A 26179-nucleotide genomic window follows, 5' to 3' on the forward strand; every position below is an offset into this window, starting at 1 on the left:
TGTGAAAGGGGGTTACAATTGGGCACTCAGTTATACCAAAGTGTCCAATAGACATGCTGACGTGAGAAGAGCTTAGAAGGGAGAGAACGAGAGAAGGGAGAGAGCAGACCTGGGTTGAAATACTTGAAATAATTGTAGCATTTGCTTTAGCCTGCCTAGAGCGCCAGAGTTTGCAGTTTTGCGACTATGACGCCCACAAGCCTCAAAAGACTCGCCTGAAGGTAGCCCGGTAACAGTAAAAAAAAAAAAAGAATGGAAGTATACACTGAGTATACTAAACATTAAGAACACCTGCACTTTCCATGACATAGGAAGGGACTATGATCCCTTATTGATGTCAACTGTTAAATCCACTTCAATGTGTAGATGAAGAGGAGGAGACAGGTTAAAGAAGGATTTTTAAGCTTTGAGACAATTGATACATGGATTGTGTATGTGTGCCATTCAGAGGGTGAATGGGCAAGACAAAATATGTAAGTGCCTATGAACGGGGTTTGTGTCAAGAACTGCAACGCTGCTGGGTGTTTTACGCTCAACAGTTTCCCATGTGTATCAAGATGTCCACCACCCAAAGGACATCCAGCCAACTTGACACAACTGTGGGAAGCATTGGAGTCAACATGTGGTCCTCTGTAGCTTAACTGGTAGAGCACGGCGCTTGAAACGCCAAGGTAGTGGGTTCGAGCCCCGGGACCACCCATACACAAAAATGTATGCACGCATGACTGTAAGTCGCTTTGGATAAAAGCGTCTGCTAAATGGCTTATTATTATTATTATTAACATGGGCCAGCATCCGTGTGGAATGGTTTTGACACCTTGTAGAGTCCATGCCCACACAAATTTAGGCTATTCTGAGTGCAAATCAATTAGGAAGGTGTTCCTAATGTTTGGTATACTCAGTGTATATGGAAGTAGTTTAGTGCCAAAAAAAAGGGGCTAAAAATAAATAAATAAATGCAAATAGCTTCCTGATCTTTCTTATAACTCTCAGATATAGGACAGACACTTCAAAACAACCGTCCTTTAGACATTTTTTGGACTGTGTTTTTCCATGTATGAATCTGTTATTCAATGCGTTTCTATGGGCTAATAGCATTAAGGCCAAATTCAATGTTTCATTAAAAAAAAGTTTTATATCTAAAGGGGTCCTAAAATTCAAACTCAACTATCAAAATGATCCTTGGTATGACCATCTTAAAACAATTCCATATGTTAGCCCCACTATTTATTGTTTCTGCAGTGAGGATTCACCCTCTTTAGATAATTATTTTGTAACTTATCTGCAGAAAAACATTGTTTTGAGCTCAAAAAGCAGTAGTAACAGTATGCAAATCAGGGTGCCAAATGAACGGCTCTTTCACCGATGCGATTCGGTTCCCAACGTTCACTAAAAAGATCCATGAAAAAAAGCTGTTAGTTCGTGAACAACCCATCACTAAAAACTAGGCTGTCGAAGTATGGTGTCCAAAAACGTTATGTATTGTGATAAATAATGAAACATTTATGATAAAATATTCACTTAGCCACTCACTTGGGTGAAAGCTACAGGACTGACAGCCACAAAATGCAACAATCATCTCTGTCACTAGCAAACATAGTCATGGGTGGTACTGGTATGACTAAAATTCACTGGAAAGGCACCCTGGGAAATAAATATGCAAATAAGGCTTTACATCCTATAGTGTTAAAACAACACCCAAAAACTAGTTAATGTACAGTGATTGTGCAAGTTCTCCCACTTAAAAAGATGAGAGAGGCCTGTAATTTGCATCATAGGTACACGTCAACTATGACAGACAAATTGAGAAAAAAAATCCAGAAAATCACATTGTAGGATTTTTAATGAATTTATTTGCAAATTATGGTGGAAAATAAGTATTTGGTCACCTACAAACAAGCAAGATTTCTGGCTCTCACAGACCTGTAACTTCTTCTTTAAGAGGCTCCTCTGTCCTCCACTCGTTACCTGTATTAATGGCACCTGTTTGAACTTGTTATCAGTATAAAAGACACCTGTCCACAACCTCAAACAGTCACACTCCAAACTCCACTATGGCCAAGACCAAAGAGCTGTCAAAGGTCAAAGCTGTCAAAGGACACCAGAAACAAAATTGTAGACCTGCACCAGGCTGGGAAGACTGAATCTGCAATAGGTAAGCAGCTTGGTTTGAAGAAATCAACTGTGGGAGCAATTATTAGGAAATGGAAGACATACAAGACCACTGATAATCTCCCTCGATCTGGGGCTCCACGCAAGATCTCACCCCGTGGGGTCAAAATGATCACAAGAACGGTGAGCAAAAATCCCAGAACCACACGGGGGGACCTAGTGAATGACCTGCAGAGAGCTGGGACCAAAGTAACAAAGCCTACCATCAGTAACACACTACGCCGCCAGGGACTCAAATTCTGCAGTGCCAGACGTGTCCCCCTGCTTAAGCCAGTACATGTCCAGGCCCGTCTGAAGTTTGCTAGAGTGCATTTGGATGATCCAGAAGAGGATTGGGAGAATGTCATATGGTCAGATGAAACCAAAATATAACTTTTTGGTAAAAACTCAAGTCGTCGTGTTTGGAGGACAAAGAATGCTGAGTTGCATCCAAAGAACACCATACCTACTGTGAAGCATGGGGGTGGAAACATCATGCTTTGGGGCTGTTTTTCTGCAAAGGGACGAGGACGACTGATCCGTGTAAAGGAAAGAATGAATGGGGCCATGTATCGTGAGATTTTGAGTGAAAACCTCCTTCCATCAGCAAGGGCATTGAAGATGAAACGTGGCTGGGTCTTTCAGCATGACAATGATCCCAAACACACCGCCCGGGCAACGAAGGAGTGGCTTCGTAAGAAGCATTTCAAGGTCCTGGAGTGGCCTAGACAGTCTCCAGATCTCAACCCCATAGAAAATCTTTGGAGGGAGTTGAAAGTCTGTGTTGCCCAGCGACAGCCCCAAAACATCACTGCTCTAGAGGAGATCTGCATGGAGGAATGGGCCAAAATACCAGCAACAGTGTGTGAAAACCTTGTGAAGACTTACAGAAAACATTTGACCTGTGTCATTGCCAACAAAGGGTATATAACAAAGTATTGAGAAACTTTTGTTATTGACCAAATACTTATTTTCCACCATAATTTGCAAATAAATTCATAAAAAATCCTACAATGTGATTTTCTGGATTTTTTTTTCTCATTTTGTCTGTCATAGTTGACGTGTACCTATGATGAAAATTACAGGCCTCTCTCATCTTTTTAAGTGGGAGAACTTGCACAATTGGTGGCTGACTAAATACTTTTTTCCCCCACTGTATTTCCCTCATTAAAATGCAAATCAATTTATAACATTTTTGACATGCGTTTTTCTGGATTTTTTTGTTGTTATTCTGTCTCTCACTGTTCAAATAAACCTACCATTAAAATTATAGACTGATCATGTCTTTGTCAGTGGGCAAATGTACAAAATCAGCAGGGGATCAAATACTTTTTTTCCCTCACTGTAACACCACAGGTGTTAATTCTGTAACACTGAGAAAGTGTAACAGCATCAGCTCTAATAAAGTGGTAATTTAAGTCGGAATTTGCAACACTCATGGTGTTAGGGACCCAACAGTCTTTGAAAAGTGTTAGTTTAAGATCGTGTGGGTGTTCAAATTCTGATTGCACATGCGACCTGAATGCAGTCATATCCAACCGTTATAGTAATTTCAAGCAATAGTCGTGTGGTCACCTAGATGATCATTTTAATTGGGACAGCTCCATCGCACTGCTTTGAGACAAGCAATGCCAGATTTAAATTTTTACTGAATCTCCGTTTGGATATTTGGTAACAATTAGGCAGGAGAAATGTTAGCTAAATTGAGGTAAGTGCTCATGATCATCTTATTCTAGTTTGCTCATATATTAACCGATCAAAACATTTCCTAGCATGTTAGATGTTGCTTTTCACTCGCGTAGTAGCCTGTCCTTCTCCTGATCAAAAGCCTGTGATAATCAATGTGATTATGTTTCGCTGAGTCTCCGTCTGTATATTTGGTTAATTGATCCATTGCTGGACAAGTGGAAGTGGTAGCTCATTTGTTCATCTATCACTGATCAGAAACATTTAGCATTCAATAATGTAGCCTAAATCAAGTGTATTATTTTGCTCTTGACTCACGTAGTAGCCTTATATAGCCTCATATAGAGCCTAGGCTATTTTCCTATCCAGTCCCAATCCCACTGAAACCCAATATCCTGACTCGCATGAAAATTCCTAGCAAAAGCACATCTCTTACCTATGCATGTCAAAATACCGCTTTAACATTTCCTCCGCTTCTCTGCGCTGTCTCGTACTTGCTCCCCATATGAGAGCTTCCGTAGAGAACGTGTGACAGTATATATATGGATATTCTTTTTTAAACAGAGTTGATCTCCGTTAAGATAATTTGATATTCAAACTATTAACACACTTCATCTCCCCATTATTCATGACCTGATCTGCTATCTGTATAATCATCAACTCAATTTTGCCAAATATAGGACATATTCTGTCATTCGTTGAAAGAGGTTATCTAGTAAGCTTAACAACTATGGTCATTTGACTTTTGTTTGACTGCCGTTACAAAGTTTGTATGATTCGACAACGCTATAGCCTACTCCGGGTGCGCTCTATGCGTCCTGAGCGTGCTCTGTGTTGAGATAGCCTCTTGCTGAAATGCGCTGAATTAATTGAGGAACATGATAATGCTCGGAAATGATGGACGGCCTGTTACGCAATTCACAACAATGTCATTGGCGATCAAAAATTGTTACTCTATCATTACTAAATATCAGTTTCACTTGCTGTGAAATCTTTACATAGTGGCGCAGCCAAGCCGAAAATGTGGTGCAGCGCCACTCGTTTTGGGAGAACCCTGCCATAGTGGCCATATCTTGGTTTTAAACGCTTTATATGGGCACTTCCGATTTTTGCAGTATTTCCCGGGACTCTCGGGATAAATATGAATTATTCCCGGTATTGAAATTTGGTAGATTTCGGGAAAATATTAATCCCTACTTCTACCCTCTCCCTCTGTTGATAAACCTCCCTTTTCTCACTTCTGGGTCGTTCCACCTCAAAAGGAAAAAGGATTTCGACACCCATCATCTCAGACTGTTCTGAAATCGTTTCTGTAGTTAGTAACACACTACGTGCTTCCATCATTCTACGTGCTTCCATCATTCTACCTCTCTCTCTACCCCCCACCTTCCCCCTCCCTCCCACTCTCCTCCCCCCTCTCTCCTCCGGTCCACAACATAATTATGCGGTAGGCTACCCACTGTGCTACAGTATGTCAGCAGCCCCCCACAGTAAGCACACACACAGCAGGAAAAGCACACCAGCTCATCCATTACCCCTTTGTGTTGGTGCTGCTGGGCTGTCAGGCCCAAACAAGACTGATCTCTGGTCAGTGGTAGATCAGTCACTGATCTAAACATCACACAGGTCACTTCTCTGTAGTACAGCATTAGCTCCCTCCTATGAGACTTTGATGTACTAGATTAAGGAGTAGATAATAAATAATGGTCTGACTATTGCTAGCAGGGATCATCTAGACTCCAGTAGGGGATGGGTGGGTATGTCCAGTCCTGGAGGGCCGTAGTGTGTGCTGTACAGGCTTTTGTTCCAGCTCAGCTCTAATAACATTTCTATTCAAACTTATTGAGGTCTAAATTGAACAGGCACATGATCGAGTCATTGTTTGAGTTGTTAGTGCTAGACCTGAACAAAAGCCTGCGGTTACCGCGGCCCAGAGTTACCCAGTCACCCCTCATCTAAAGGGAACATCATGCTCAAAAGACTAGGCTCTACACACCCAACACACAATTATGGTTATGCCTGGACACCTGCATGATCGACTCATTGACTCTGGGTTCTCTTGCCCCCTGGGCGTCCCACACTCCCACAGTGCTCCTGGGAGTAGAGTAGACCATCACCATCAGACAAGAGGCACGCTAGCCATCCATCACTGTGACGGTGGTGGTTTTTGTTTACTTAATGATGTGGAGGGTAGGTTTATGAAGCGACGCCCGCCTGCCACAGCTCGCATCATCTGCCCCCAGGAGTTGACATTAAAACATCATCAACGTGATCGATGTCCACCCGACAACATTACGGGGGGGGGGGGGGGGGGGGACAGCTCCGGAGCTGACGGGTCATATCTTTTGTGAGCGTGTGTGTAAGTTAATGTGTGGGAGGGTGGAGTGTTGGTAGTATGTGTCTATTTGTGTGATAGAGTAGGTGTGTGTTTGATAGAGTGTCTGTGTTCATCTGTGACTTGTGTTCATTAATGTGCCACAAACACACTGCCCCTGTGGTGTGTGTGTGTGTGATTCCCAGGGTAATGAGTTGGAGATAAGGTGTTATAAGGTGCTACTGCCAGCGCCCTCCCTGATATCCGAGTTATCGTCTCTGGTTGCCAGTTCACTTCCTCAATCCTTCCTTTTTCCTCCCTTCATTACTTCAATTATGGTTGCATCCCAAATGGCAACTTATTCCCTATATGGTGCTCTGCTTTTGACCATGGCCCATAGGTCTCTGGTCAAAAGTAGTGCACTATGTAGGGAATATGGTGCCATTTGCGACAAAGCCAATGTGTCTTCTATCCATCTTCCATGGTCAAGGGCATTTTCCGCTGTAAATCGCGAGCTTTGGTACATGGACGTTTCAGAAAAGGACTGTAGAACACTTAATTTTATTTCATTTAGTTGGGTGTTTTTCAGTCAGTTAGACATTTACAGAATACCAAAGATGTCTGGATTATACCAAGTATGGCTGCCTCTGACATAGCACCCTATTCCAAATAGCGCACTCCTTTTAACCAGGGCTCATTTTGGACGCACCCTTTCCTTGCCTATGCCACGTATTTGTGGTAGAGTGGAACTCCAAAATGGCTGCCAGTTGCATGTGGCTTACTGCGTATGGGCCATCACTGCCAGCTACTGTGGCAGCCGAATGGACAGCCACATCTAAAAATACCACCAACTGTCCAGTCTGTACACTGAGGCGACATGACATCATATACACTATCATTATCAAATCAAATCAAATCAAATCGTATTGGTCACATGCGCCGAATACAACAGGTGCAGACATTACAGTGAAATGCTTACTTACAGCCCTTAACCAACAGTGCATTTATTTTAAACAAAAAAAGTAAGAATAAAACAACAACAAAAAAAGTGTTGAGAAAAAAAGAGCAGAAGTAAAATAAAGTGACAGTAGGGAGGCTATATATACAGGGGGGTACCGTTGCAGAGTCAATGTGCGGGGGCACCGGCTAGTTGAGGTAGTTGAGGTAATATGTACATGTGGGTAGAGTTAAAGTGACTATGCATAAATACTTAACAGAGTAGCAGCAGCGTAAAAAGGATGGGGTGGGGGGGCAGTGCAAATACTCCGGGTAGCCATGATTAGCTGTTCAGGAGTCTTATGGCTTGGGGGTAGAAGCTGTTGAGAAGTCTTTTGGACCTAGACTTGGCACTCCGGTACCGCTTGCCGTGCGGTAGCAGAGAGAACAGTCTATGACTAGGGTGGCTGGAGTCTTTGACAATTTTGAGGGCCTTCCTCTGACACCGCCTGGTATAGAGGTCCTGGATGGCAGGAAGCTTTGCCCCAGTGATGTACTGGGCCGTACGCACTACCCTCTGTAGTGCCTTGCGGTCAGAGGCCAAGCAGTTGCCATACCAGGCGGTGATGCAACCAGTCAGGATGCTCTCGATGGTGCAGCTGTAGAATTTTTTGAGGATCTGAGGACCCATGCCAAATCTTTTTAGTCTCCTGAGGGGGAATAGGCTTTGTCGTGCCCTCTTCACGACTGTCTTGGTGTGTTTGGACCATGATAGTTCGTTGGTGATGTGGACACCAAGGAACTTGAAGCTCTCAACCTGTTCCACTACAGCCCCGTCGATGAGAATGGGGGTGTGCTCAGTCCTCTTTTTTTCCCTGTAGTCCACAATCATCTCCTTTGTCTTGGTCACGTTGAGGGAGAGGTTGTTGTCCTGGCACCACACGGCCAGATCTCTGACCTCCTCCCTATAGGCTGTCTCATCGTTGTCGGTGATCAGGCCTACCACTGTTGTGTCGTCGGCAAACTTAATGATGGTGTTGGAGTCGTGCCTGGCCATGCAGTCATGGGTGAACAGAGAGTACAGGAGGGGACTGAGCACGCACCCCTGAGGGGCCCCCGTGTTGAGGATCAGTGTGGCAGATGTGTTGTTACCTACCCTTACCACCTGGGGGCGGCCCGTCAGGAAGTCCAGGATCCAGTTGCAGAGGGAGGTGTTTAGTCCCAGGATCCTTAGCTTAGTGATGAGCTTAGAGGGCACTATGGTGTTGAATGCTGAGCTGTAGTCAATGAATAGCATTCTCACGTAGGTGTTCCTCTTGTCCAGGTGGGAAAGGGCAGTGTGGAGTGCGATAGAGATTGCATCATCTGTGGATCTGTTGGGGCGGTATGCAAATTGGAGTGGGTCTAGGGTTTCTGGGATTATTATCATGCCTCGACAGGATAACAACCTCTAGAGCTGTGTCCTAAAAGGCACCGTATTCCCTATATAGTGCACTACCCTTGAGCAAGGCAATTAACCCCCAAAAACAAGTGCTCCCCCGGCACCGATGATGTGAACGTCGATTAAGGCAGCCCCCGCACCTCTCTGATTCAGAGGGGTTGGGTTAAATGCAGATGCCACATTTAGTTTTACAACTGACTAGGTATCCCCTTTCCCTTTCCTTTTGACCAGTGCCCATAGGGCCCTGGTCAAAATAGTTGGGACGTAGCCCCTGTACTTGTAATTGGGACGTAGCCCCTGTACTTGGACAGATGGTATATGTGGGTGTGTACTGAGACTGACAACATGGATGAAAAGGAGAGAGAGAACACACAAAACACACACCTATATTCATCTTGATGAGAAAAAAGCTGTAATGTGTGGATAAATGGTTTGAATGAAGCATCAATTCACAATCTGCGCTTTTCTCCTCAAAGAGCTGTGGAATGGTTTAATTCGTATTAAGTTGGAGATATTTTATCAGGGGATGGGGAATTGGGGGCTATCTAATATCTTGTTGGTTAAATTCCCTTATTGTATTTTATGTTTTACATTTTACATTACATTTTAGTCATTTAGCAGACGCTCTTAACCAGAGCGACTTACAGGAGCAATTAGGGTTAAGTGCCTTGCTCAAGGGCACATTAACGTCATTTAGCAGACGCTCTTAGCCAGAGCGACTCACAAATTGGTGCGTTCACCCTATAGCCAGTGGGATAACCACTTTACAATTTGGGGGGGGGGGGGGGGGTTAGAAGGAATACTTTATCCTATCCCAGGTATTCCTTAAAGAGGTGGGGTTTCAAATGTCTCCGGAAGGTGGTGAGTGACTCCGCTGTCCTGGCGTCGTGAGGGAGCTTGTTCCACCATTGGGGTGCCAGAGCAGCGAACAGTTTTGACTGGGCTGAGCGGGAGCTATGCTTCCGCAGAGGAAGGGGAGCCAGCAGGCCAGAGGTGGATGAACGCAATGTCCTCGTTTGGGTGTAGGGACTGATCAGAGCCTGAAGGTACAGAGGTGCCGTTCCCCTCACTGCTCCATAGGCAAGCACCATGGTCTTGTAGCGGATGCGAGCTTCAACTGGAAGCCAGTGGAGTGTGCGGAGGAGGGGGGTGACGTGAGAGAACTTTGGAAGGTTGAACACCAGACGGGCTGCGGCATTCTGGATGAGTTGTAGGGGTTTAATGGCACAGGCAGGGAGCCCAGCCAACAGCGAGTTGCAGTAGTCCAGACGGGACTAAACAAATAAGGTATGCAGGTTAATAAGCAGGATTGTGTACTCCCTTTTTAACATTAAAGACAAAACAGTGACAAACAATGAAACAGAAAGGACACATACAAAAACCTACCCGTATTTTATGTTTGCTGTTATTGTCTGTCTGTGAAACTGAAAAAGATGGAGAAACGCTACACGTAGCTCTATATTCTTTTCAATGAAACCATTTTTCAGAGCGCGGTACGAGGCACATAAAGGAAGAATGGGCCTTGTGTGACCTTGTATCAGCAACGCAATACTCAAGTGTCATAAAATCTTTATAAAACATTCAAGCGACCAGACTAGGCTGCTGAAAAGAGCAAAGAAAGACAGCTGAAAGGAGGGCACAAAATAGGCTACGCAAGGAGACATGGGCGCAACAATTGCCAGACTGAATGAAACGTTGAAACATCTCTCTCTCTCTCTCTCTCTCTCTCTCTGTAAGCATTCTATTTTCTCACCCTCTCTTTCTCTGTATATATTGTAACTTCTATTGGTCTGCTGTCTCTTTCCATGTAACTTACAGTATTTCATTTTGTTCTCAAGGTTTACCTCACATATTCTATATGGGCTATACAGTATATAGGTTTAACATGCTTCTATAAGGTCTCAATATGCCTTCTGTCTCTGCCTGTGATTTCATTGGTGTCTCTGTTTAAATGATAATGTTCCATAAGCAGCTGCCTCAGGGGAAGCACCTACAGCTGTGCTGTTGACGTTGTGTTTGTTTCTACTGCAACTAACAATCAGATCATGGCGAGTTGCCTCCCACTCACTGCCTCCTAATTGTCTACATGTTTGAATAAGGGTATTTGATGGAACACACAACAACCGATTCCAAGAGGCATCGTTAGGTTGTTTTAGCGTTTTAATAATGTTCTTCGATGGATCAAACAGAACCGGGGATCATAAGGTTTTAATTGTCTCAGTGTTTGGATAACGTTATTAGACGGTTCACACACACAAACCAGAAGTGAGAGAGAGAGGAAAGTGAAAGAGAGCATGTTTGTTTAGGTTGAGTAGTAACGCTAAAAAGATCAGATGAAAATGTCACCACCCTAATGGTTATTTACTTAAAGAGAGATAAATATAGAGAGAGGGTGCTGTAGAACACTTAATGCTAACAAGAGAGAGCTCCAAACAAACCCAGCCACGCTCTAAGAAAACATGGATCGTCTGTGACTCAGCTCCACAATTGGGAGCAATACATGCCAATGTGTGCACCCAAACATATACGCCCACACTCACAACCTTATTGCAATTGCCTGTTGCAAAATCATCCTTAGTTACCATACGCACAAAGGGAAATGAATAAGTACACCATTACAGTCCCATATGATAATAGCGCCTGGTGATATCCTATGGAATAATCCATATAATGATCTACACTGAGTGTACAAAACATTAGGAACACCTTCCTAATATTGAGTTTCACCCCCTTTTGCCCTCAGAACAGCCTCAATTCATCGGGGCATCGACCCTACAAGGTGTCGAAAGCGTTCCACAGGGATGCTGGCCTGTGTTGACTCCAATGCTTCCCACAGTTGTGTCAAGTTGGTTGGATGTCCTTTGGGTGGTGGACCATTCTTGATACACACGGGAAACTGTTGAGCGTGAAAAACCTAGCAGCGTTGCAGTTCTTGACACACTCAAACCAGTGTGCCTGGCACCTACTACCATACCCATTTCAAAAGGCACTTAAATATTCTGTCTTGCCCATTCACCCTCTGAATGGCACACATACACAATCCATGTCTCAATTGTCTCAAGGCTTAAACCTGTCTTTAACACAGTCTACCCACACTCCACCCTCCCCTTCATTAAAGTGGATTTAACAGTTGACATCAATAAGGGATCATAGCTTTCACCTAGATTCACCTGGCCAGTCTATGTCATGGAAACAGACATATGTTTTGTACACTTAGTGTATAGTGTGCTTAGGATCTCCTTTCTCTCAGAGCCAGCGTGTGTGTCCCAAATGGCACCCTATTCCCTATTTAGTGCACTTCTTTGACCAGAGCTCAGGTCAAAAGTAATGCACTTTATAGGGAATAGGTTTCCATTTGGGAAGCAGCCAGAGAAAGACACTTGGTGTCTCTAGGCAGTGGGCACTCAAAGTATGGATTATCATGGAGTTAATCTCCATGTTCTGTTGAGAAGATGCGTGTAAACCACTTGTGGTGGTTCATCTAGTCACTGTGATCTGCGTAGACACAGCAGGAGGCGAGCCAGAGGACTCCAAGTGAGGACACACACACATTCATGTACACACGCACACACTCACTCGGGGTGGGTCGTAGTCGAGGGCTCTGCGGCGGGTGACCTCTAGCTCTTCGTAGGCGGGCGCAGCACGGGCCTGCTGGAGCTCTCTCCTGAGCTTCTGGACACGCTCACTGAGAGAAAGAGAGAGAAATAAAGAGAGAGAAAGAGTTCCGATAAAATCACAGGCAGACACATGAACCATATAACACAGGAACCATATACAAACCCTATGCAAAATGTTGTACTGTGTATGACATGGAAAGAGACTACAGACCAATATAAGATGAGATAGAGCGAGAGCGAGAAAGAGCAAAATTTGCTAACCCACACACACGCGCAAATATACTAATTTATGTACACACTCACACACACCCACGAAATGCACAAACAAACTAGACTCCCAACCTCTCCCACTCATACTAATGATGTGACCCACGGCAGGCATTGATTCTGGGCAGGAGTGAGAGCTTCATTAGAGGGGAACCAGCACAGGCACACATGCTAAAAGTTCCTTTAACGACCATGGCCTTAATTAGCAGGCCTGGCTGGTGCTCTGGTGGTGCGCTGACAAGAGGTATGTGTATGTGTTGTTCTAATTCATCCTACCTCCAGGCAATGGGGACAGACAGAGGCAGACATCGATTGATATGCAGACTCTCTCTCTCTCTACCCAACCCAGCCCAGCCTGATACACAGAGGTACAGACAGACAGAGCTGCAGTCCCTCACCTGCCACACAATCAAACGGACACACATACAAACACAATACCCTGCAGCTAACACCACTCAGGCCCCAATACCCTGCAGCTAACACCACTCAGGGCCCAATACCCTACAGCTAACACCACTCAGGGCCCAATACCCTACAGCTAACACCACTCAGGGCCCAATACCCTGCAGCTAACACCACTCAAGGCCCAATACCAATTTGAAATGTAGACACGTAACTCGATATCTCACCCAATTCTTCCATTGATTTAAATGCACAATTTACAAGAAGGTCCAAATTAGGACTCGGCCCTAAAATAAGACAGACCCTCGTTCTTCACATATCATCGTTGATGTTGTTTGTTTTGAAATTGAGGACTTCACTGTTTAATGTGAGAATGTTTAAAATATGGACCATTCCTTTCACCCATCAAATCCCCCCCCCCCCTCCTACCTCAGTAGCTACAGCAGCTGAGCAGGGACATACAGAGCAGAGAACGAACACATTTTCAAAAACCCATTAATGCAGTCCTCGGACCGTCATTAGGGCTGCCATCTTGATTGAGCGTGCATGTCGTCTCTCGTAATGAAAAAACATTCTAATTACTATAATGATGTAGCTAAGTTCCCCGGCACATCGGAGACCCTCCAGATATCAGTGTTGCATAAATAAATAAATACTATTAGGCCTTGTGCTGAAACTGCAGGGCAGCAAGTCATGACATTCTTTCTCAGAAGAGAGATCATGGGTAAGTGCAAAATGGCACCATATTCCCTAAAAGTAGTGCACGACATAGTGCAGGGCTGCTCAACCCTGTTCCTGGAAAGCTACCCTCCTGTAGGTTTTTGCTCCAACCCTAATCTAGCACACCTGATTCTAACAATTAACTGGTTGATAAGCTCATGTTAATTGCAACTGGGGATAGAGTGAAAACCTACAGGAGGGTAGCTTTCCAGGAACAGGGTTGAGCAGCCCTGCACTATGTCGTGCACTACTTTTAGGGAATAGGGTGCCATTTTAGACGCAGCCCATGTAAAGGTTCAGCACATTCCTACTAAATGACTCCCCATTCATTCTGTTAAGAACCCTATTTTGATGATTATTCCCTATTGGAATTTGGTCTCTAGGTACCCTCTCTAAGGTCAGAGGTTACCGTAAAGCAAGTCTTAGTAATTGGTATCTGGGCCCCTGAGCCATAAAATCGGCCATGGGTGTCCTTAAGCGATTAAGAATATATAGTATAGTCTATAGTCTATCCTCTAACCCCCAGGTCTCAGCCGTGATTGAACGTTTTGGAACTAGGCACGGAAGGATGAAACAACGAAGAGATAAGGAAGAGTACTTAGGTCCGCCCTTCCCTCCTGAGCAGGGGTGTCAACCTCATTCCACGGAGGGCCGAGTGTCTGCGGGTTTTGATTTTCCCTTTCAATTAAGACCTAGACAACCAGTTGAGGGGAGTTCCTTACTAATTAGTGATCTTAATTCATCCATCAACTACAAGGGTGGAGTGAAAACCTGCAGACACTAGGCCCTCCGTGTAATGAGTTTGACACGTGATGTATAGGGTGACAGATTATTACGAACCTTGCAGAAGTGTCATTTTGGTGCCCCTGTGCCACATTTCTGTTTAATAAGACACTTAAATATATTGCTCTTGCATCCAGCATTTCTCCACACCTTGACTAGTTTTAAATTCCTAACAATTCAGTGCACCTATAGGAACTGCTACTGAAAGTACTTTGCAGTATCAAGTGGGAGAGAGAGAAGGTAGTGGGTACTAGGGTTGAATGGCAGGAACCCGGTTACCGAGATTTACCGCCCAAAACCACTCCCTTTTCCTAGGATAAATAACTGCAAGAAACCGATAAATTATAATAAATTATGTATATGAACAGCATGGCATGCAATGGAACTGTTAAATTATATGCAATGTCTAAATCTGGCATCTCTACGGCCTCTGCATGATGAATCAACGCTGAGGGTGGGGACAGACCGCCCATCTCAGTATGGAGCGCAGTTCACAATGCATGTAGATCTAGTTTCATTTATTTACCCAAGAGAGCATATAGCTAGCTACATCTTTGGCCTTTTCTGTTTTTCTGTTGTGTGTAATATGTAGTAGCCTATATCATATATGTATTGGATAACGGCACAATCATTTGGCCTTTTTTGGGCTTGGCCTCATTAAATGTCTTTAATGTAGGGCTCATAAAATGTATTTAATGTATGGCTCATCAGGCTCAGGTAGCATCAGGCTTGAATTTTCGATCAAAGCTCTAATCAAATCTGGACATAGGCCTATTAATATGCTTTATAATGCTTTTGAATAGCACTTCCGGTTTTGGCGGGAAATACTGGGTTACCCGGGAGAAAAGTGATTTATTCTCGGGATGGAACATTTGTAAAATACCGGGAAAATATTCAACCCTAGTGGGCACTGGGCAGAGGGTTCTTTACTTTCCTCAACAGTTTAACAGAATAATGTGGGAGGTTATAACTCCATTAAGCATACACTTTAGGCAGAAAGCAGATAAATTCTAAGATTACTGAGAAGTTCTCTTGGGTACAGAACTGGTGATTCAGCTGGCCTTAGAGGTCAGATCCACCCACCTGCACCATGTCTATGCAGGCACGTGTGTGTGTCTATGTCAAAAAATCAAATCAAATCAAATTATTGGTCACATACACATGTTTAGCAGATGTTATTGCGGGTGTAGCGAAATGCTTGTGTTTCTAGCTCCGACAGTACAGTAATTTCTAACAAGTAATATCTAACAATGTCACAACATATACCCAATACACACAAATCTAAGTAAAGCAATGGAATTAATAAATATATGGACGAGCAACATCAGAGCGGCATAGACTAAGATACAGTAGAATAGTATAGAATATAGTATACACATATGAGATGAGTAATGCAAGATATGTAAACATTATTAAAGTGACTAGTATTCCATTTATTAAAGTGGTCAGTGATTTCTAATCTATGTATATAAGCAGCAGCCTCTAATGTGCTAGTGAAGGATATTTAACAGTCTGATGGCCTTGAGATAGAAGCTGTGTTTCAGTCTCTCGGTCCCAGCTTTGATGCACCTGTATTGACCTCGCCTTCTGGATGATAGCGGGGTGAACAGGCAGTGGCTCGGGTGGTTGTTGTCCTTGATTATCTTTTTGGCCTTCCTGTGACATAGGGTGCTGTAGGTGTCCTGGAGGGCTGGTTATTTGCCCCCGGTGATGCGTTGGGCAGACCGCACCACCCTCTGGAGAGTCCTGCGGTTGCGGGCGGTGCAGTTGCCATACCAGGCGGTGATACAGTCCGACAGGATGCTCTCAATTGTGCATCTGTAAAGGTTTGTGAGGGTTTTAGGTGCCAAGACAAATTTCTTCAGCCTCCTGAGGTTGAAGAGGAGCTGTTCACCACACTGTCTGTGTGGGTGGACCATTTCAGTTTGTAAGTGATGTGTACGCCGAGGAACTTGAAGCTTTCCACCTTCTCCACTGCGGTCCCGTCGATGTGGATAGGGGAGTGTTCCCTCTGCTGTTTCCTGATCATCTCATTTGTTTTGTTGATGTTGAGTGAGAGGTTATTTTCCTGGCACCACACTCCCAGAGCCCTCACCTCCTCCCTGTAGGCTGTCTCGTCATTGTTGGAAAATCAAGCCTACTACTGTTGTGTTGTCTGCAAACTTGATTATTGAGTTGGAGGCGTGCTTGGCCACGCAGTCATGGGTGAACAGGGAGTACAGGAGGGGGCTGAGCACGCACCCTTGTGGGGCCCCAGTGTCGAGGATCAGCGAAGTGGAGGTGTTGTTTCCTACCTTCACCACCTGGGGGCGGCCCGTCAGGAAGTCCAGGACCCAGTTGCACAGGGCGGGGTTCAGACCCAGGGCCTCGAGCTTAATGATGAGCTTGGAGGGTACTATGGTGTTGAATGCTGAGCTATAGTCAATGAACAGCATTCTTACATAGGTATTCCTCTTGTCCAGATGGGATAGGGCAGTGTGCAGTGTGATGGCGATTGCATCGTCTGTGGATCTATTGGGGCGGTAAGCAAATTGAAGTGGGTCTAGGGTGGCAGGTAAGGTAGAGGTGATATGATCCTTGATTAGTCCCAAGAAAGCACTTCATGATGACAGAAGTGAGTGCTACGGGGCGATAGTCATTTAGTTCAGTTACCTTTGCTTTCTTGGGTACAGGGACAATGGTGGCCAGTATGAAGCATGTGGGGACAGCAGACTTGGATAGGGAGAGATTGAATATGTCCGTAAATACACCAGCCAGCTGGTCTGCTCCTGCTCTGAGGACACGGCTAGAGATGCCATCTGGGCCGGCAGCCTTGCGAAGGTTAACGCGTTTAAATGTCTTACTCACGTCGGCCACGGAGAAGGAGAGCTCACAGTCCTTGGTAGCGGGCCGCGTCAGTGGCACTGTACTATCCTCAAAGCGGGCGAAGAAGGTGTTTAGCTTGTCCGGAAGCAAGACGTCGGTGTCCGCGATGTGGCTGGTTTTCCCTTTGTAGTCCGTGATTGTCTGTAGACCCTGCCACATACGTCTCTTGTCTGAGCCGTTGAAATGCGACTCCACTTTTTCCTTATACTGACGTTTTGCCTGTTTGATTGCCTTGCGGAGGGAATAACTAAACTGTTTGTATTCTGCCAAAATGGAGTCGTGGTCAGATTTGCCAAAAGGAGGGCGGGGGAGGGCCTTGTATGCATCCTGGAAGTTGGAGTAGCAGTGGTTGAGTGTTTTAGCAGCGTGAGTAACTACAGTCAATGTGTTGATAGAATTCAAGCAACCTTTTCCTCAAATTTGCTTTGTTAAAATCCCCAGCTACAATAAATGCAGCCTCAGGATATGTGGTTTCCAGTTTGCATGAAGTCCAATGAAGTTCTTTGAGGGCCGTCGTTATCCAGAGACTGAACATTAGCGAGTAATATACTCGGAAGCGGTGGGTGGTGTGCACGCCTCCTAAGTCGGACTAGAAGACCACTCCGAGTACCTCTCCTCCGGCGTTGTTTTGGGTCGGCCTCTGGAATCAGTTCAATTGCCCTGGGGGGTGCGAACAAAGGATCCGCTTCGGGAAAGTCGTATTCCTGGTCGTAATGCTGGTAGTGCTGGTGAGTTACCGCCGCTTTGATATCCAATAGTTCTTCCCGGCTGTATGTAATAACACAATTTTCTGGGCTAATAACGGAATAAATAATACATAAAAAAACAAAATGCTGCAAAGTTTCCTAAAAGCTAGAAGCAAGGCAGCCCTCTCTGTCGGCGCCATTTTCCATTATTTGTGTGTGTGTGTGTGCGTGGGAGCATGGGACCAGGTTGTCATCAGAAGCTAATTTCTCCTCTTGTTTGCCAGCCGGACACCAGGGAGCCCAGAGCGCCAGTGGAAAGTTCAGTAAAGGGTAAAGATATTAATTTTCCCTCTTTTCCAGGGGGGATGAGGGAGCAGGAACTTTCAGAACCTTCCATTCCCTTTGGTCTCAGGGATGTTTGTCAAACCTGTGTATGTATGTGTCCAACCTCAGGAGGACTAATTAGGGAGACTTGACCAATGAACTATGGCCACCGGAACTCGGAATGTCTCTGACTGCCCACATCAAAGAGAAGACCGGACACACTGAGGAAGAAGCTTTGATTTCTACCTACCTAGGCTGCATTCAGGAGAAAGGAAAGTTTAAGTAAACGGAAATGGTGCTGTATTGATCATCTGTTGAGGAACGTTGCAATTATGATGGCTGAGAGGGCAATGGTGCATGTGCACAACGATTCTGTCAGCATAGTTCTGGAGAACTCCAACCCACACCATCTGCCTGTCTTTCCTACTGACATCACTAGTGCATACTGTCCTTATGGGTTGCAGATGGACTAGTGTCTAAGATTAGGGCTATATACTTTGTATTCTGACATTCATATTCTTTATTTAACTACATTGAAATACGATACATATGCAACATATGCAAATGGCTTTATAAGAAACTCCTCAGGTGACTATTTTCTTTGTTCCCTCTTTCCTCCCCTCTTTTCCTCCCTTTCCCTGGTCTGTGGAGAGACTAGATTACCTTTTCTCTAATAATATTTGACAAGCGTAGGTAACTTTTTTTCTCCACAGGTCAGCCCCTAGTGTCACTGTAATCAAATGTGACGCCCATTCATGGACGCACCTGCCATCGAAGTCCTAATGAAAACATTTCCTGCGCTAAATTATGTAGACACACCAAGAGTCAACTTGCTCCTCTCTGACAGGTGAGGGAGGAGGATGAGGCACCACTACTGAGCATGTGCACACACGTAGGCCTGTATGCACACACACGTGTACGCACACATACGTACACACACAGATGTGTACACACACACACACACACACACACACCTGACACACAAATGAAGCCACAATATAATATAATTCTCCCCTATCCAAATTGGTCCTCTAAAAGCGGCATTGGATTCTAGACTGGAGTGTTGCTAGGTTACAAAAAGGCTTCGTTGCAAAACCACTGAGCGGGTTTGAGTGTGTGTCGGCAAAGCTGTGTGTCCATATGCATGAATGAATCAATGAATGGGTGCGTTTCGCAAGCAGATGTGTGTTGTAAGTCTGTAAATGTGTGTGTGGTTGGAACCCAGGACTATATGGCGTAACTAAACTATTATACAGTCAATTCCAACCAGACTAAGTTGATCATGTTATGCTGTTGATAGCTCGAATTCGTCATCCATTACAAATGTCAGTAGAATATGGAGCGTTCAGATCATGCTGCTGTAGTCGAGCAGGGAGAGGAGAGGAGAGAGGGAGAAAGAGAGAGTGAGAGAGGGAGAAAGAGAGAGTGAGAGAGGCAGAGACATAGAGAAAGAGAAAAGGAGAAAAATAAAAAGGGAACGTGAGAAAGTAAGAGGGAGAATTAGAAAGAAGAGGAAAGAAGAACAGAGTAATTAAGTGTCCAGTTAGAGGAGAGCGGAGGAGACACCGGCGGAGGAGTCTAACTGATCTGTCAAGCTGCTAGACTGTGGCTAATTATCCTCCCCTTTTTTCCCCCTCTCTCTGTCTGACTCGTTCCCTTCGTAGCAATCAATCTCTTCCTTTCCCATCCCTCCCTCTCGGTCTCTGTATCTCTCTAACTTTCAAATAAAATACAATTTTATTTGTCATATGCTTCGTAAACAGGTGTAGACTAACAGTGAAATGCTTACTTATGGGTCCTTTTCTAACAATGCAGAGTTAAGATAAAGAAAAAGAACATGCAAATAGTGACATGAAGAAGAAATACACAGTGAATAATGAATAACAATAACGAGTAAAAAATAACATGGCTATATAAAGGGAGTACCAGTACCGAGTCGATGTGCAGCGGTACGGGGTAATTGAGGTAGCTATGCACATATAGGTAAAGTGACTAGGCAACAGGGTAGAAAAGAGACAGTAGCAGCAGCATATGTGGTGAGTGTGTGTGTGTGTGTGTGTGTGTGTGTGGCGTCAGTATACATGTGTGTGCGTTCTACTGTATGTGTGGGCGTATGTAGTGTGTGTGTGTTGAGGTTTCACTGTAAGTATGTGTGAGTGTGTGGGTACGGTCCAGTGTGTGTGCAGAGTCAGTGCAAGAGAGTTAGTGCAAAAAAGGGTCAATGCAGGTAGTCCGGGTAGCCATTTGATTAGCTATGTAGCAGTCTTGTTTAGCAGTCTTATGGCTTGGGGGTAGAAGCTGTTCAGGATCCTGTTGGTTCCAGACTTGGTGCACTAGTACTGCTTGCCGTGCGGTAGCAGAGAGAACAGGCTTTGACAATTGTTCTGGTGTAGAGATTGTTTGTTACCTCTATCTCTTTGAAATGACAACACCTCCTTAATGATTCTAAACAGCATACTTTAAATGTTTGCTTCGGGCAAAGCTTGAGGGTCTGCGGACCCTAAACACTCATGCTGAGAAATGCTACAGTATGCTCATAAATTATGCATGCACGGCTGTGTGTTGGGTTGTTAGCTATACGTGTGTGGTTATCCTACACGTAACATCTCCGAAACCAAAGTGGAGGCAACATATTAGAAATATATAGTCAAATAAGTGAAATAATTCAATAAAACATAGACCTAAATACATTATCTATCATGGATATTTCTGTTTTTAAGTGCATCTTTGAAGGCAACAAAGATAACAAAATATCCCCCCATGCTTGCCCAATCCCACTGACCCCATAGTGGGATTATGACCTACTATAGCACCTCAAGGCCATACATTGGAGTGCACTGTGAGGGAGTGTTTTCCTGGTTTTTGGATCAACTCACCTGTCGCTCAGAGGGGGCTGAAGCTGGGACGTGGAAGTCGAGGGCGGGGCTCTCTGCTTGTTGACCTTGGCATAGAGCCCCTCTAAGTCCTCGGCAGATGGCTGGCGGCTGTGTGAGGGTCCGGCGGGGGGTGGTCCCCCGAGGGCCCGCTGGGGAGAAGGGGTGCGGCTGAGGTAGGAGGGCGAGGGGCCCTTGGGGGGCTCCCGAAAGGTGTTGATGCGGGCGTAGTTGGGGTCCTGGTCGTCGTCCTCCATGTCGGGTGGCAGGGGGTCAGGGGTCACGTGGCCGTCCCGCACCTCCATGTTACGGAGATCATGTCTGTCGGTAACATAAGAGGGGATGGATACTGTCACTCACACCGTCTGAATCAAACTCACATTAACTTGATGGGATTGGACAAAAAACGGCATATATTGTGTATATGTATATGTTATAGAGTGGCGTTTGAATGATGGCGTGTGGAGACAGAGAGTGACAGACCGACAGACAGGAAGACAGAGACAGACAGCGCATTGATTGATATACACACAGGCAACAGGCCAAAGAGTGTGAGCTCACCTCACTCTCTCCTCAATCTTGTCCAGCTCCTCCTCGCTCAGAACCTCAAACTTCTGCTTGGCAGCCTTCACCTCCGCCTTGCTCTTCGCCTCCTTTTTCTTGCCAAACCTGGGGAGGGAGAGGGGGATTGAGAGAGAAAGAGAGAGACAGATTGGTAAGATGTTTTTTTATTTGGGATTCAAAACAGTGTGGCGGTTCATAAACCAACAATAGACTCAGCAGAGATTATGAAAGGAACTATTTCTAGTTGAGCAGGAGGCCACACAGTAGTGGAGAAACTATAAGAGGGGAGAGAAGGAGTGGAGGGGAGAGAAGGGGAGAGAGAAGGAGTGGAGGGAAGAGAAGGGGAGAGAGAAGGAGTGGACTCAGGGCTTCATGTTTGGAACCAAACAGCAGTCTAGTTCACACCGCAGCCAAGTGTGTTCACACTTCCACTCAGCAAGACACAGAAAAATAATCTATTACACACATAGACCCTCCACACACGTATCACACACACACACACGTGTGCGCGCACACACACACGCACGTTAGCGGTTCCAATTCACAACAGAGAAACAGTACCCATCGCTCACACAAACACTATTAAACACACATACGAACCAAACTCACTCCCACACGTTCATTAGTGCCTTTACCTCTGGTACAGTGGTTAATGGTTGGTGATAATGCAGGGTGATAATTTGCTAGAGTGAGTTAATGCAGTGGGTGTGTTTGTAAGTTGGCAATGCGGTTGAGATGATGATTAATTGCAGTGGTGGAAAAAGTACCAAATTGTCATACTTGAGTAAAAGTAAAGATACCTTAATAGAAAATGACTCAAATAAAAGTGAAAGTCACCCAGTAAAATACTAATTGAGTAAAAGTCTAAAAGTATTTGGTATTAAATATACTTAAGTATTAAATGTAAATGTAATTGCTCAAATATACTTAAGTATCAAAGTAAAAGTATAAATCATTTCAAATTCCTTATATTAAGCAAACCAGACGGCACCATTTTCTTGTTTTTTAAATGTAAGGATAGCCAGGGGCACGCTCCAACACTCAGACATCATTTACAGTGGGGAAAAAAAGTATTTAGTCAGCCACCAATTGTGCAAGTTCTCCCACTTAAAAAGATGAGAGAGGCCTGTAATTTTCATCATACAGTGGGGAGAACAAGTATTTGATACACTGCTGATTTTGCAGGTTTTCCTACTTACAAAGCATGTAGAGGTCTGTAATTGATATCATAGGTACACTTCAACTGTGAGAGACAGAATCTAAAACAAAAATCCAGAAAATCACATTGTATGATTTTTAAGTAAATAATTTTCATTTTATTGCATGACATAAGTATTTGATACATCAGAAAAGCAGAACTTAATATTTGGTACAGAAACCTTTGTTTGCAATTACAGAGATCATACGTTTCCTGTAGGTCTTGACCAGGTTTGCACACACTGCAGCAGGGATTTTGGCCCACTCCTCCATACAGACCTTCTCCAGATCCTTCAGATTTCGGGGCTGTCGCTGGGCAATACGTACTTTCAGCTCCCTCCAAAGATTTTCTATTGGGTTCAGGTCTGGAGACTGGCTAGGCCACTCCAGGACCTTGAGATGCTTCTTACGGAGCCACTCCTTAGTTGCCCTGGCTGTGTGTTTCGGGTCGTTGTCATGCTGGAAGACCCAGCCCCGACCCATCTTCAAAGCTCTTACTGAGTGAAGGAGGTTGTTGGCCAAGATCTCGCAATATATGGCCCCATCCATCCTCCGCTCAATACGGTGCAGTCGTCCTGTCCCCTTTGCAGAAAAGCATCCCCAAAGAATGATGTTTCCACCTCCATGCTTCACGGTTGGGATGGTGTTCTTGGGGTTGTACTCATCCTTCTTCTACCTCCAAACACGGCGAGTGGAGTTTAGACCAAAAAGCTCTATTTTTGTCTCATCAGACCACATGACCGTCTCCCATTCCTCTTCTGGATCATCCAGATGGTCATTGGAAACTTCAGACGGGCCTGGACATGTGCTGGCTTGAGCAGGGGGACCTTGCGTGCGCTACAGGATTTTAATCCATGACGGCGTAGTGTGTTACTAATGGTTTTCTTTGAGACTGGTTCCAGCTCTCTTCAGGTCATTGACCAGGTCCTGCCGTGTAGTTCTGGGCTGATCCCTCACCTTCCTCATGATCATTTATGCCCCACGAGGTGAGATCTTGCATGGAGCCCCAGACAGAGGGTGATTGACCGTCATCTTGAACTTCTTCCATTTTCTAATAATTGCGCCAACAGTTGTTGCCTTCTCACCAAGCTGCTTGCCTATTGTCCTGTAGCCCATCCCAGCCTTGTGCAGGTCTACAATTTTATCCCTGATGTCCTTACATAGCTCTCTGGTATTGGCCATTGTGGAGAGGTTGGCGTCTGTTTGATTGAGTGTGTGGACAGGTGTCTTTTATACAGGTAATGAGTTCAAACAGGTGCAGTTAATACAGGTAATGAGTGGAGAACAGGAGGGCTTCTTAAAGAAAAACTAAAAGGTCTGTGAGAGCCGGAATTCTTACTGGTTGGTAGGTGATCAAATACTTATGTCATGCAATAAAATGCAAATTAATTACTTAAAAATCATACAATGTGATTTTCTGGATTTTTGTTTTAGATTCCATCTCTCACAGTTGAAGTGTACCTATGATAAAAATTACAGACCTCTACATGCTTTGTAAGTAGGAAAACCTGCAAAATCGGCAGTGTATCAAATACTTGTTCTCCCCACTGTAGGTACACGTCAAGTATGACAAACAAAATGAGAAAAAAAATCCAGAAAATCACATTGTAGGATTTTTAATGAATTTATTTGCAAATTATGGTGGAAAATAAGTATTTGGTCAATAACAAAAGTTTCTCAATACTTTGATATATACCCTTTGTTGGCAATGACACAGGTCAAACGTTTTCTGTAAGTCTTCACAAGGTTTTCACACACTGTTGCTGGTATTTTGGCCCATTCCTCCATGCAGATCTCCTCTAGAGCAGTGATGTTTTGGGGCTGTCGCTGGGCAACACGGACTTTCAACTCCCTCCAAAGATTTTCTATGGGGTTGAGATCTGGAGACTGGCTAGGCCACTCCAGGACCTTGAAATGCTTCTTACGAAGCCACTCCTTCGTTGCCTGGGCGGTGTATTTGGGATCATTGTCATGCTGAAAGACCCAGCCATGTTTCATCTTCAATGCCCTTGCTGATGGAAGGAGGTTTTCACTCAAAATCCCACGATACATGGCCCCATTCATTCTTTCCTTTACACGGATCAGTCATCCTGGTCCCTTTGCAGAAAAACAGCCCCAAAGCATGATGTTTCCACCCCCATGCTTCACAGTAGGTATGGTGTTCTTTGGATGCAACTCAGCATTCTTTGTCCTCCAAACACGACGAGTTGAGTTTTTACCAAAAAGTTATATTTTGGTTTCATCTGACCATATGACATTCTCCCAATCCTCTTCTGGATCATCGAAATGCACTCTAGCAAACTTCAGACGGGCCTGGACATGTACTGGCTTAAACAGGGGGACACGTCTGGCACTACAGGATTTGAGTCCCTGGCGGCGTAGTGTGTTACTGATGGTAGGCTTTGTTACTTTGGTCCCAGCTCTCTGCAGGTCATTCACTAGGTCCCCCCGTGTGGTTCTGGGATTTTTGCTCACCGTTCTTGTGATCATTTTGACCCCACGGGGTGAGATCTTGCGTGGAGCCCCAGATCGAGGGAGATTATCAGTGGTCTTGTATGTCTTCCATTTCCTAATAATTGCTCCCACAGTTGATTTCTTCAAACCAAGCTGCTTACCTGTTGCAGATTCAGTCTTTCCAGCCTGGTGCAGGTCTACAATTTTGTTTCTGGTGTCCTTTGACAGCTCTTTGGTCTTGGCCATAGTGGAGTTTGGAGTGTGACTGTTTGAGGTTGTGGACAGGTGTCTTTTATACTGATAACAAGTTCAAACAGGTGCCATTAATACAGGTAACGAGTGGAGGACAGAGGAGCCTCTTAAAGAAGAAGTTACAGGTCTCTGAGAGCCAGAAATCTTGCTTGTTTGTAGGTGACCAAATACTTATTTTCCACCATAATTTGCAAATATATTCATAAAAAATTCTAAAATGTGATTTTCTGGATTTTTTTTCCTCAATTTGTCTGTCATAGTTGACGTGTACCTATGATGAAAATTACAGGCCTCTCTCATCTTTTTAAGTGGGAGAACTTGCACAATTGGTGGCTGACTAAATACTTTTTTCCCCCACTGTACAAATGAAGCATGTGTTTAATGAGTCCGCCAGATCAGAGGCAGTAGGGATGACCAGGGATGTTCTCTTGATAAGTGTGTGAATTAGACAATATTCCTGTCCTGCTAACAATTTAAAATGTAACGAGTACTTTTGGTTCCCAGAGAAAATGTATGGAGTAAAAAGTACATAGTTTTCTTTAGGAATGTAGTGAAGTAAAAGTAAAGTACAGATACCCCAAAAAACTACTTAAGTAGTACTTTCAAGTATTTTTACTTAAGTACTTTACACCACTGATTAATTGGTA

The 26179-nt window shown here is 44.5% G+C and overlaps 1 protein-coding gene across 1 annotated transcript in view; it reads right to left on the reverse strand.

Moving 5' to 3' along the window:
* The window catches only part of LOC311112590 (partitioning defective 3 homolog B-like), a 194157-nt gene that overhangs the window by 22305 nt on the left and 145673 nt on the right, over nucleotides 1-26179 (reverse strand). The window contains exons 19-21 of the mRNA XM_084155734.1: nucleotides 21627-21734; nucleotides 21069-21386; nucleotides 12105-12213 (exon numbers count right to left, since the gene is read on the reverse strand). Of these exons, the coding sequence (XP_084011860.1) occupies nucleotides 12105-12213; nucleotides 21069-21386; nucleotides 21627-21734 (535 nt within the window). The remainder of the gene's footprint in view (nucleotides 1-12104; nucleotides 12214-21068; nucleotides 21387-21626; nucleotides 21735-26179) is intronic.

This window comes from Coregonus lavaretus, assembly GCF_964263955.1.
Source record: "Coregonus lavaretus genome assembly, chromosome: 38".
NCBI classification, from domain to species: domain Eukaryota; kingdom Metazoa; phylum Chordata; class Actinopteri; order Salmoniformes; family Salmonidae; genus Coregonus; species Coregonus lavaretus.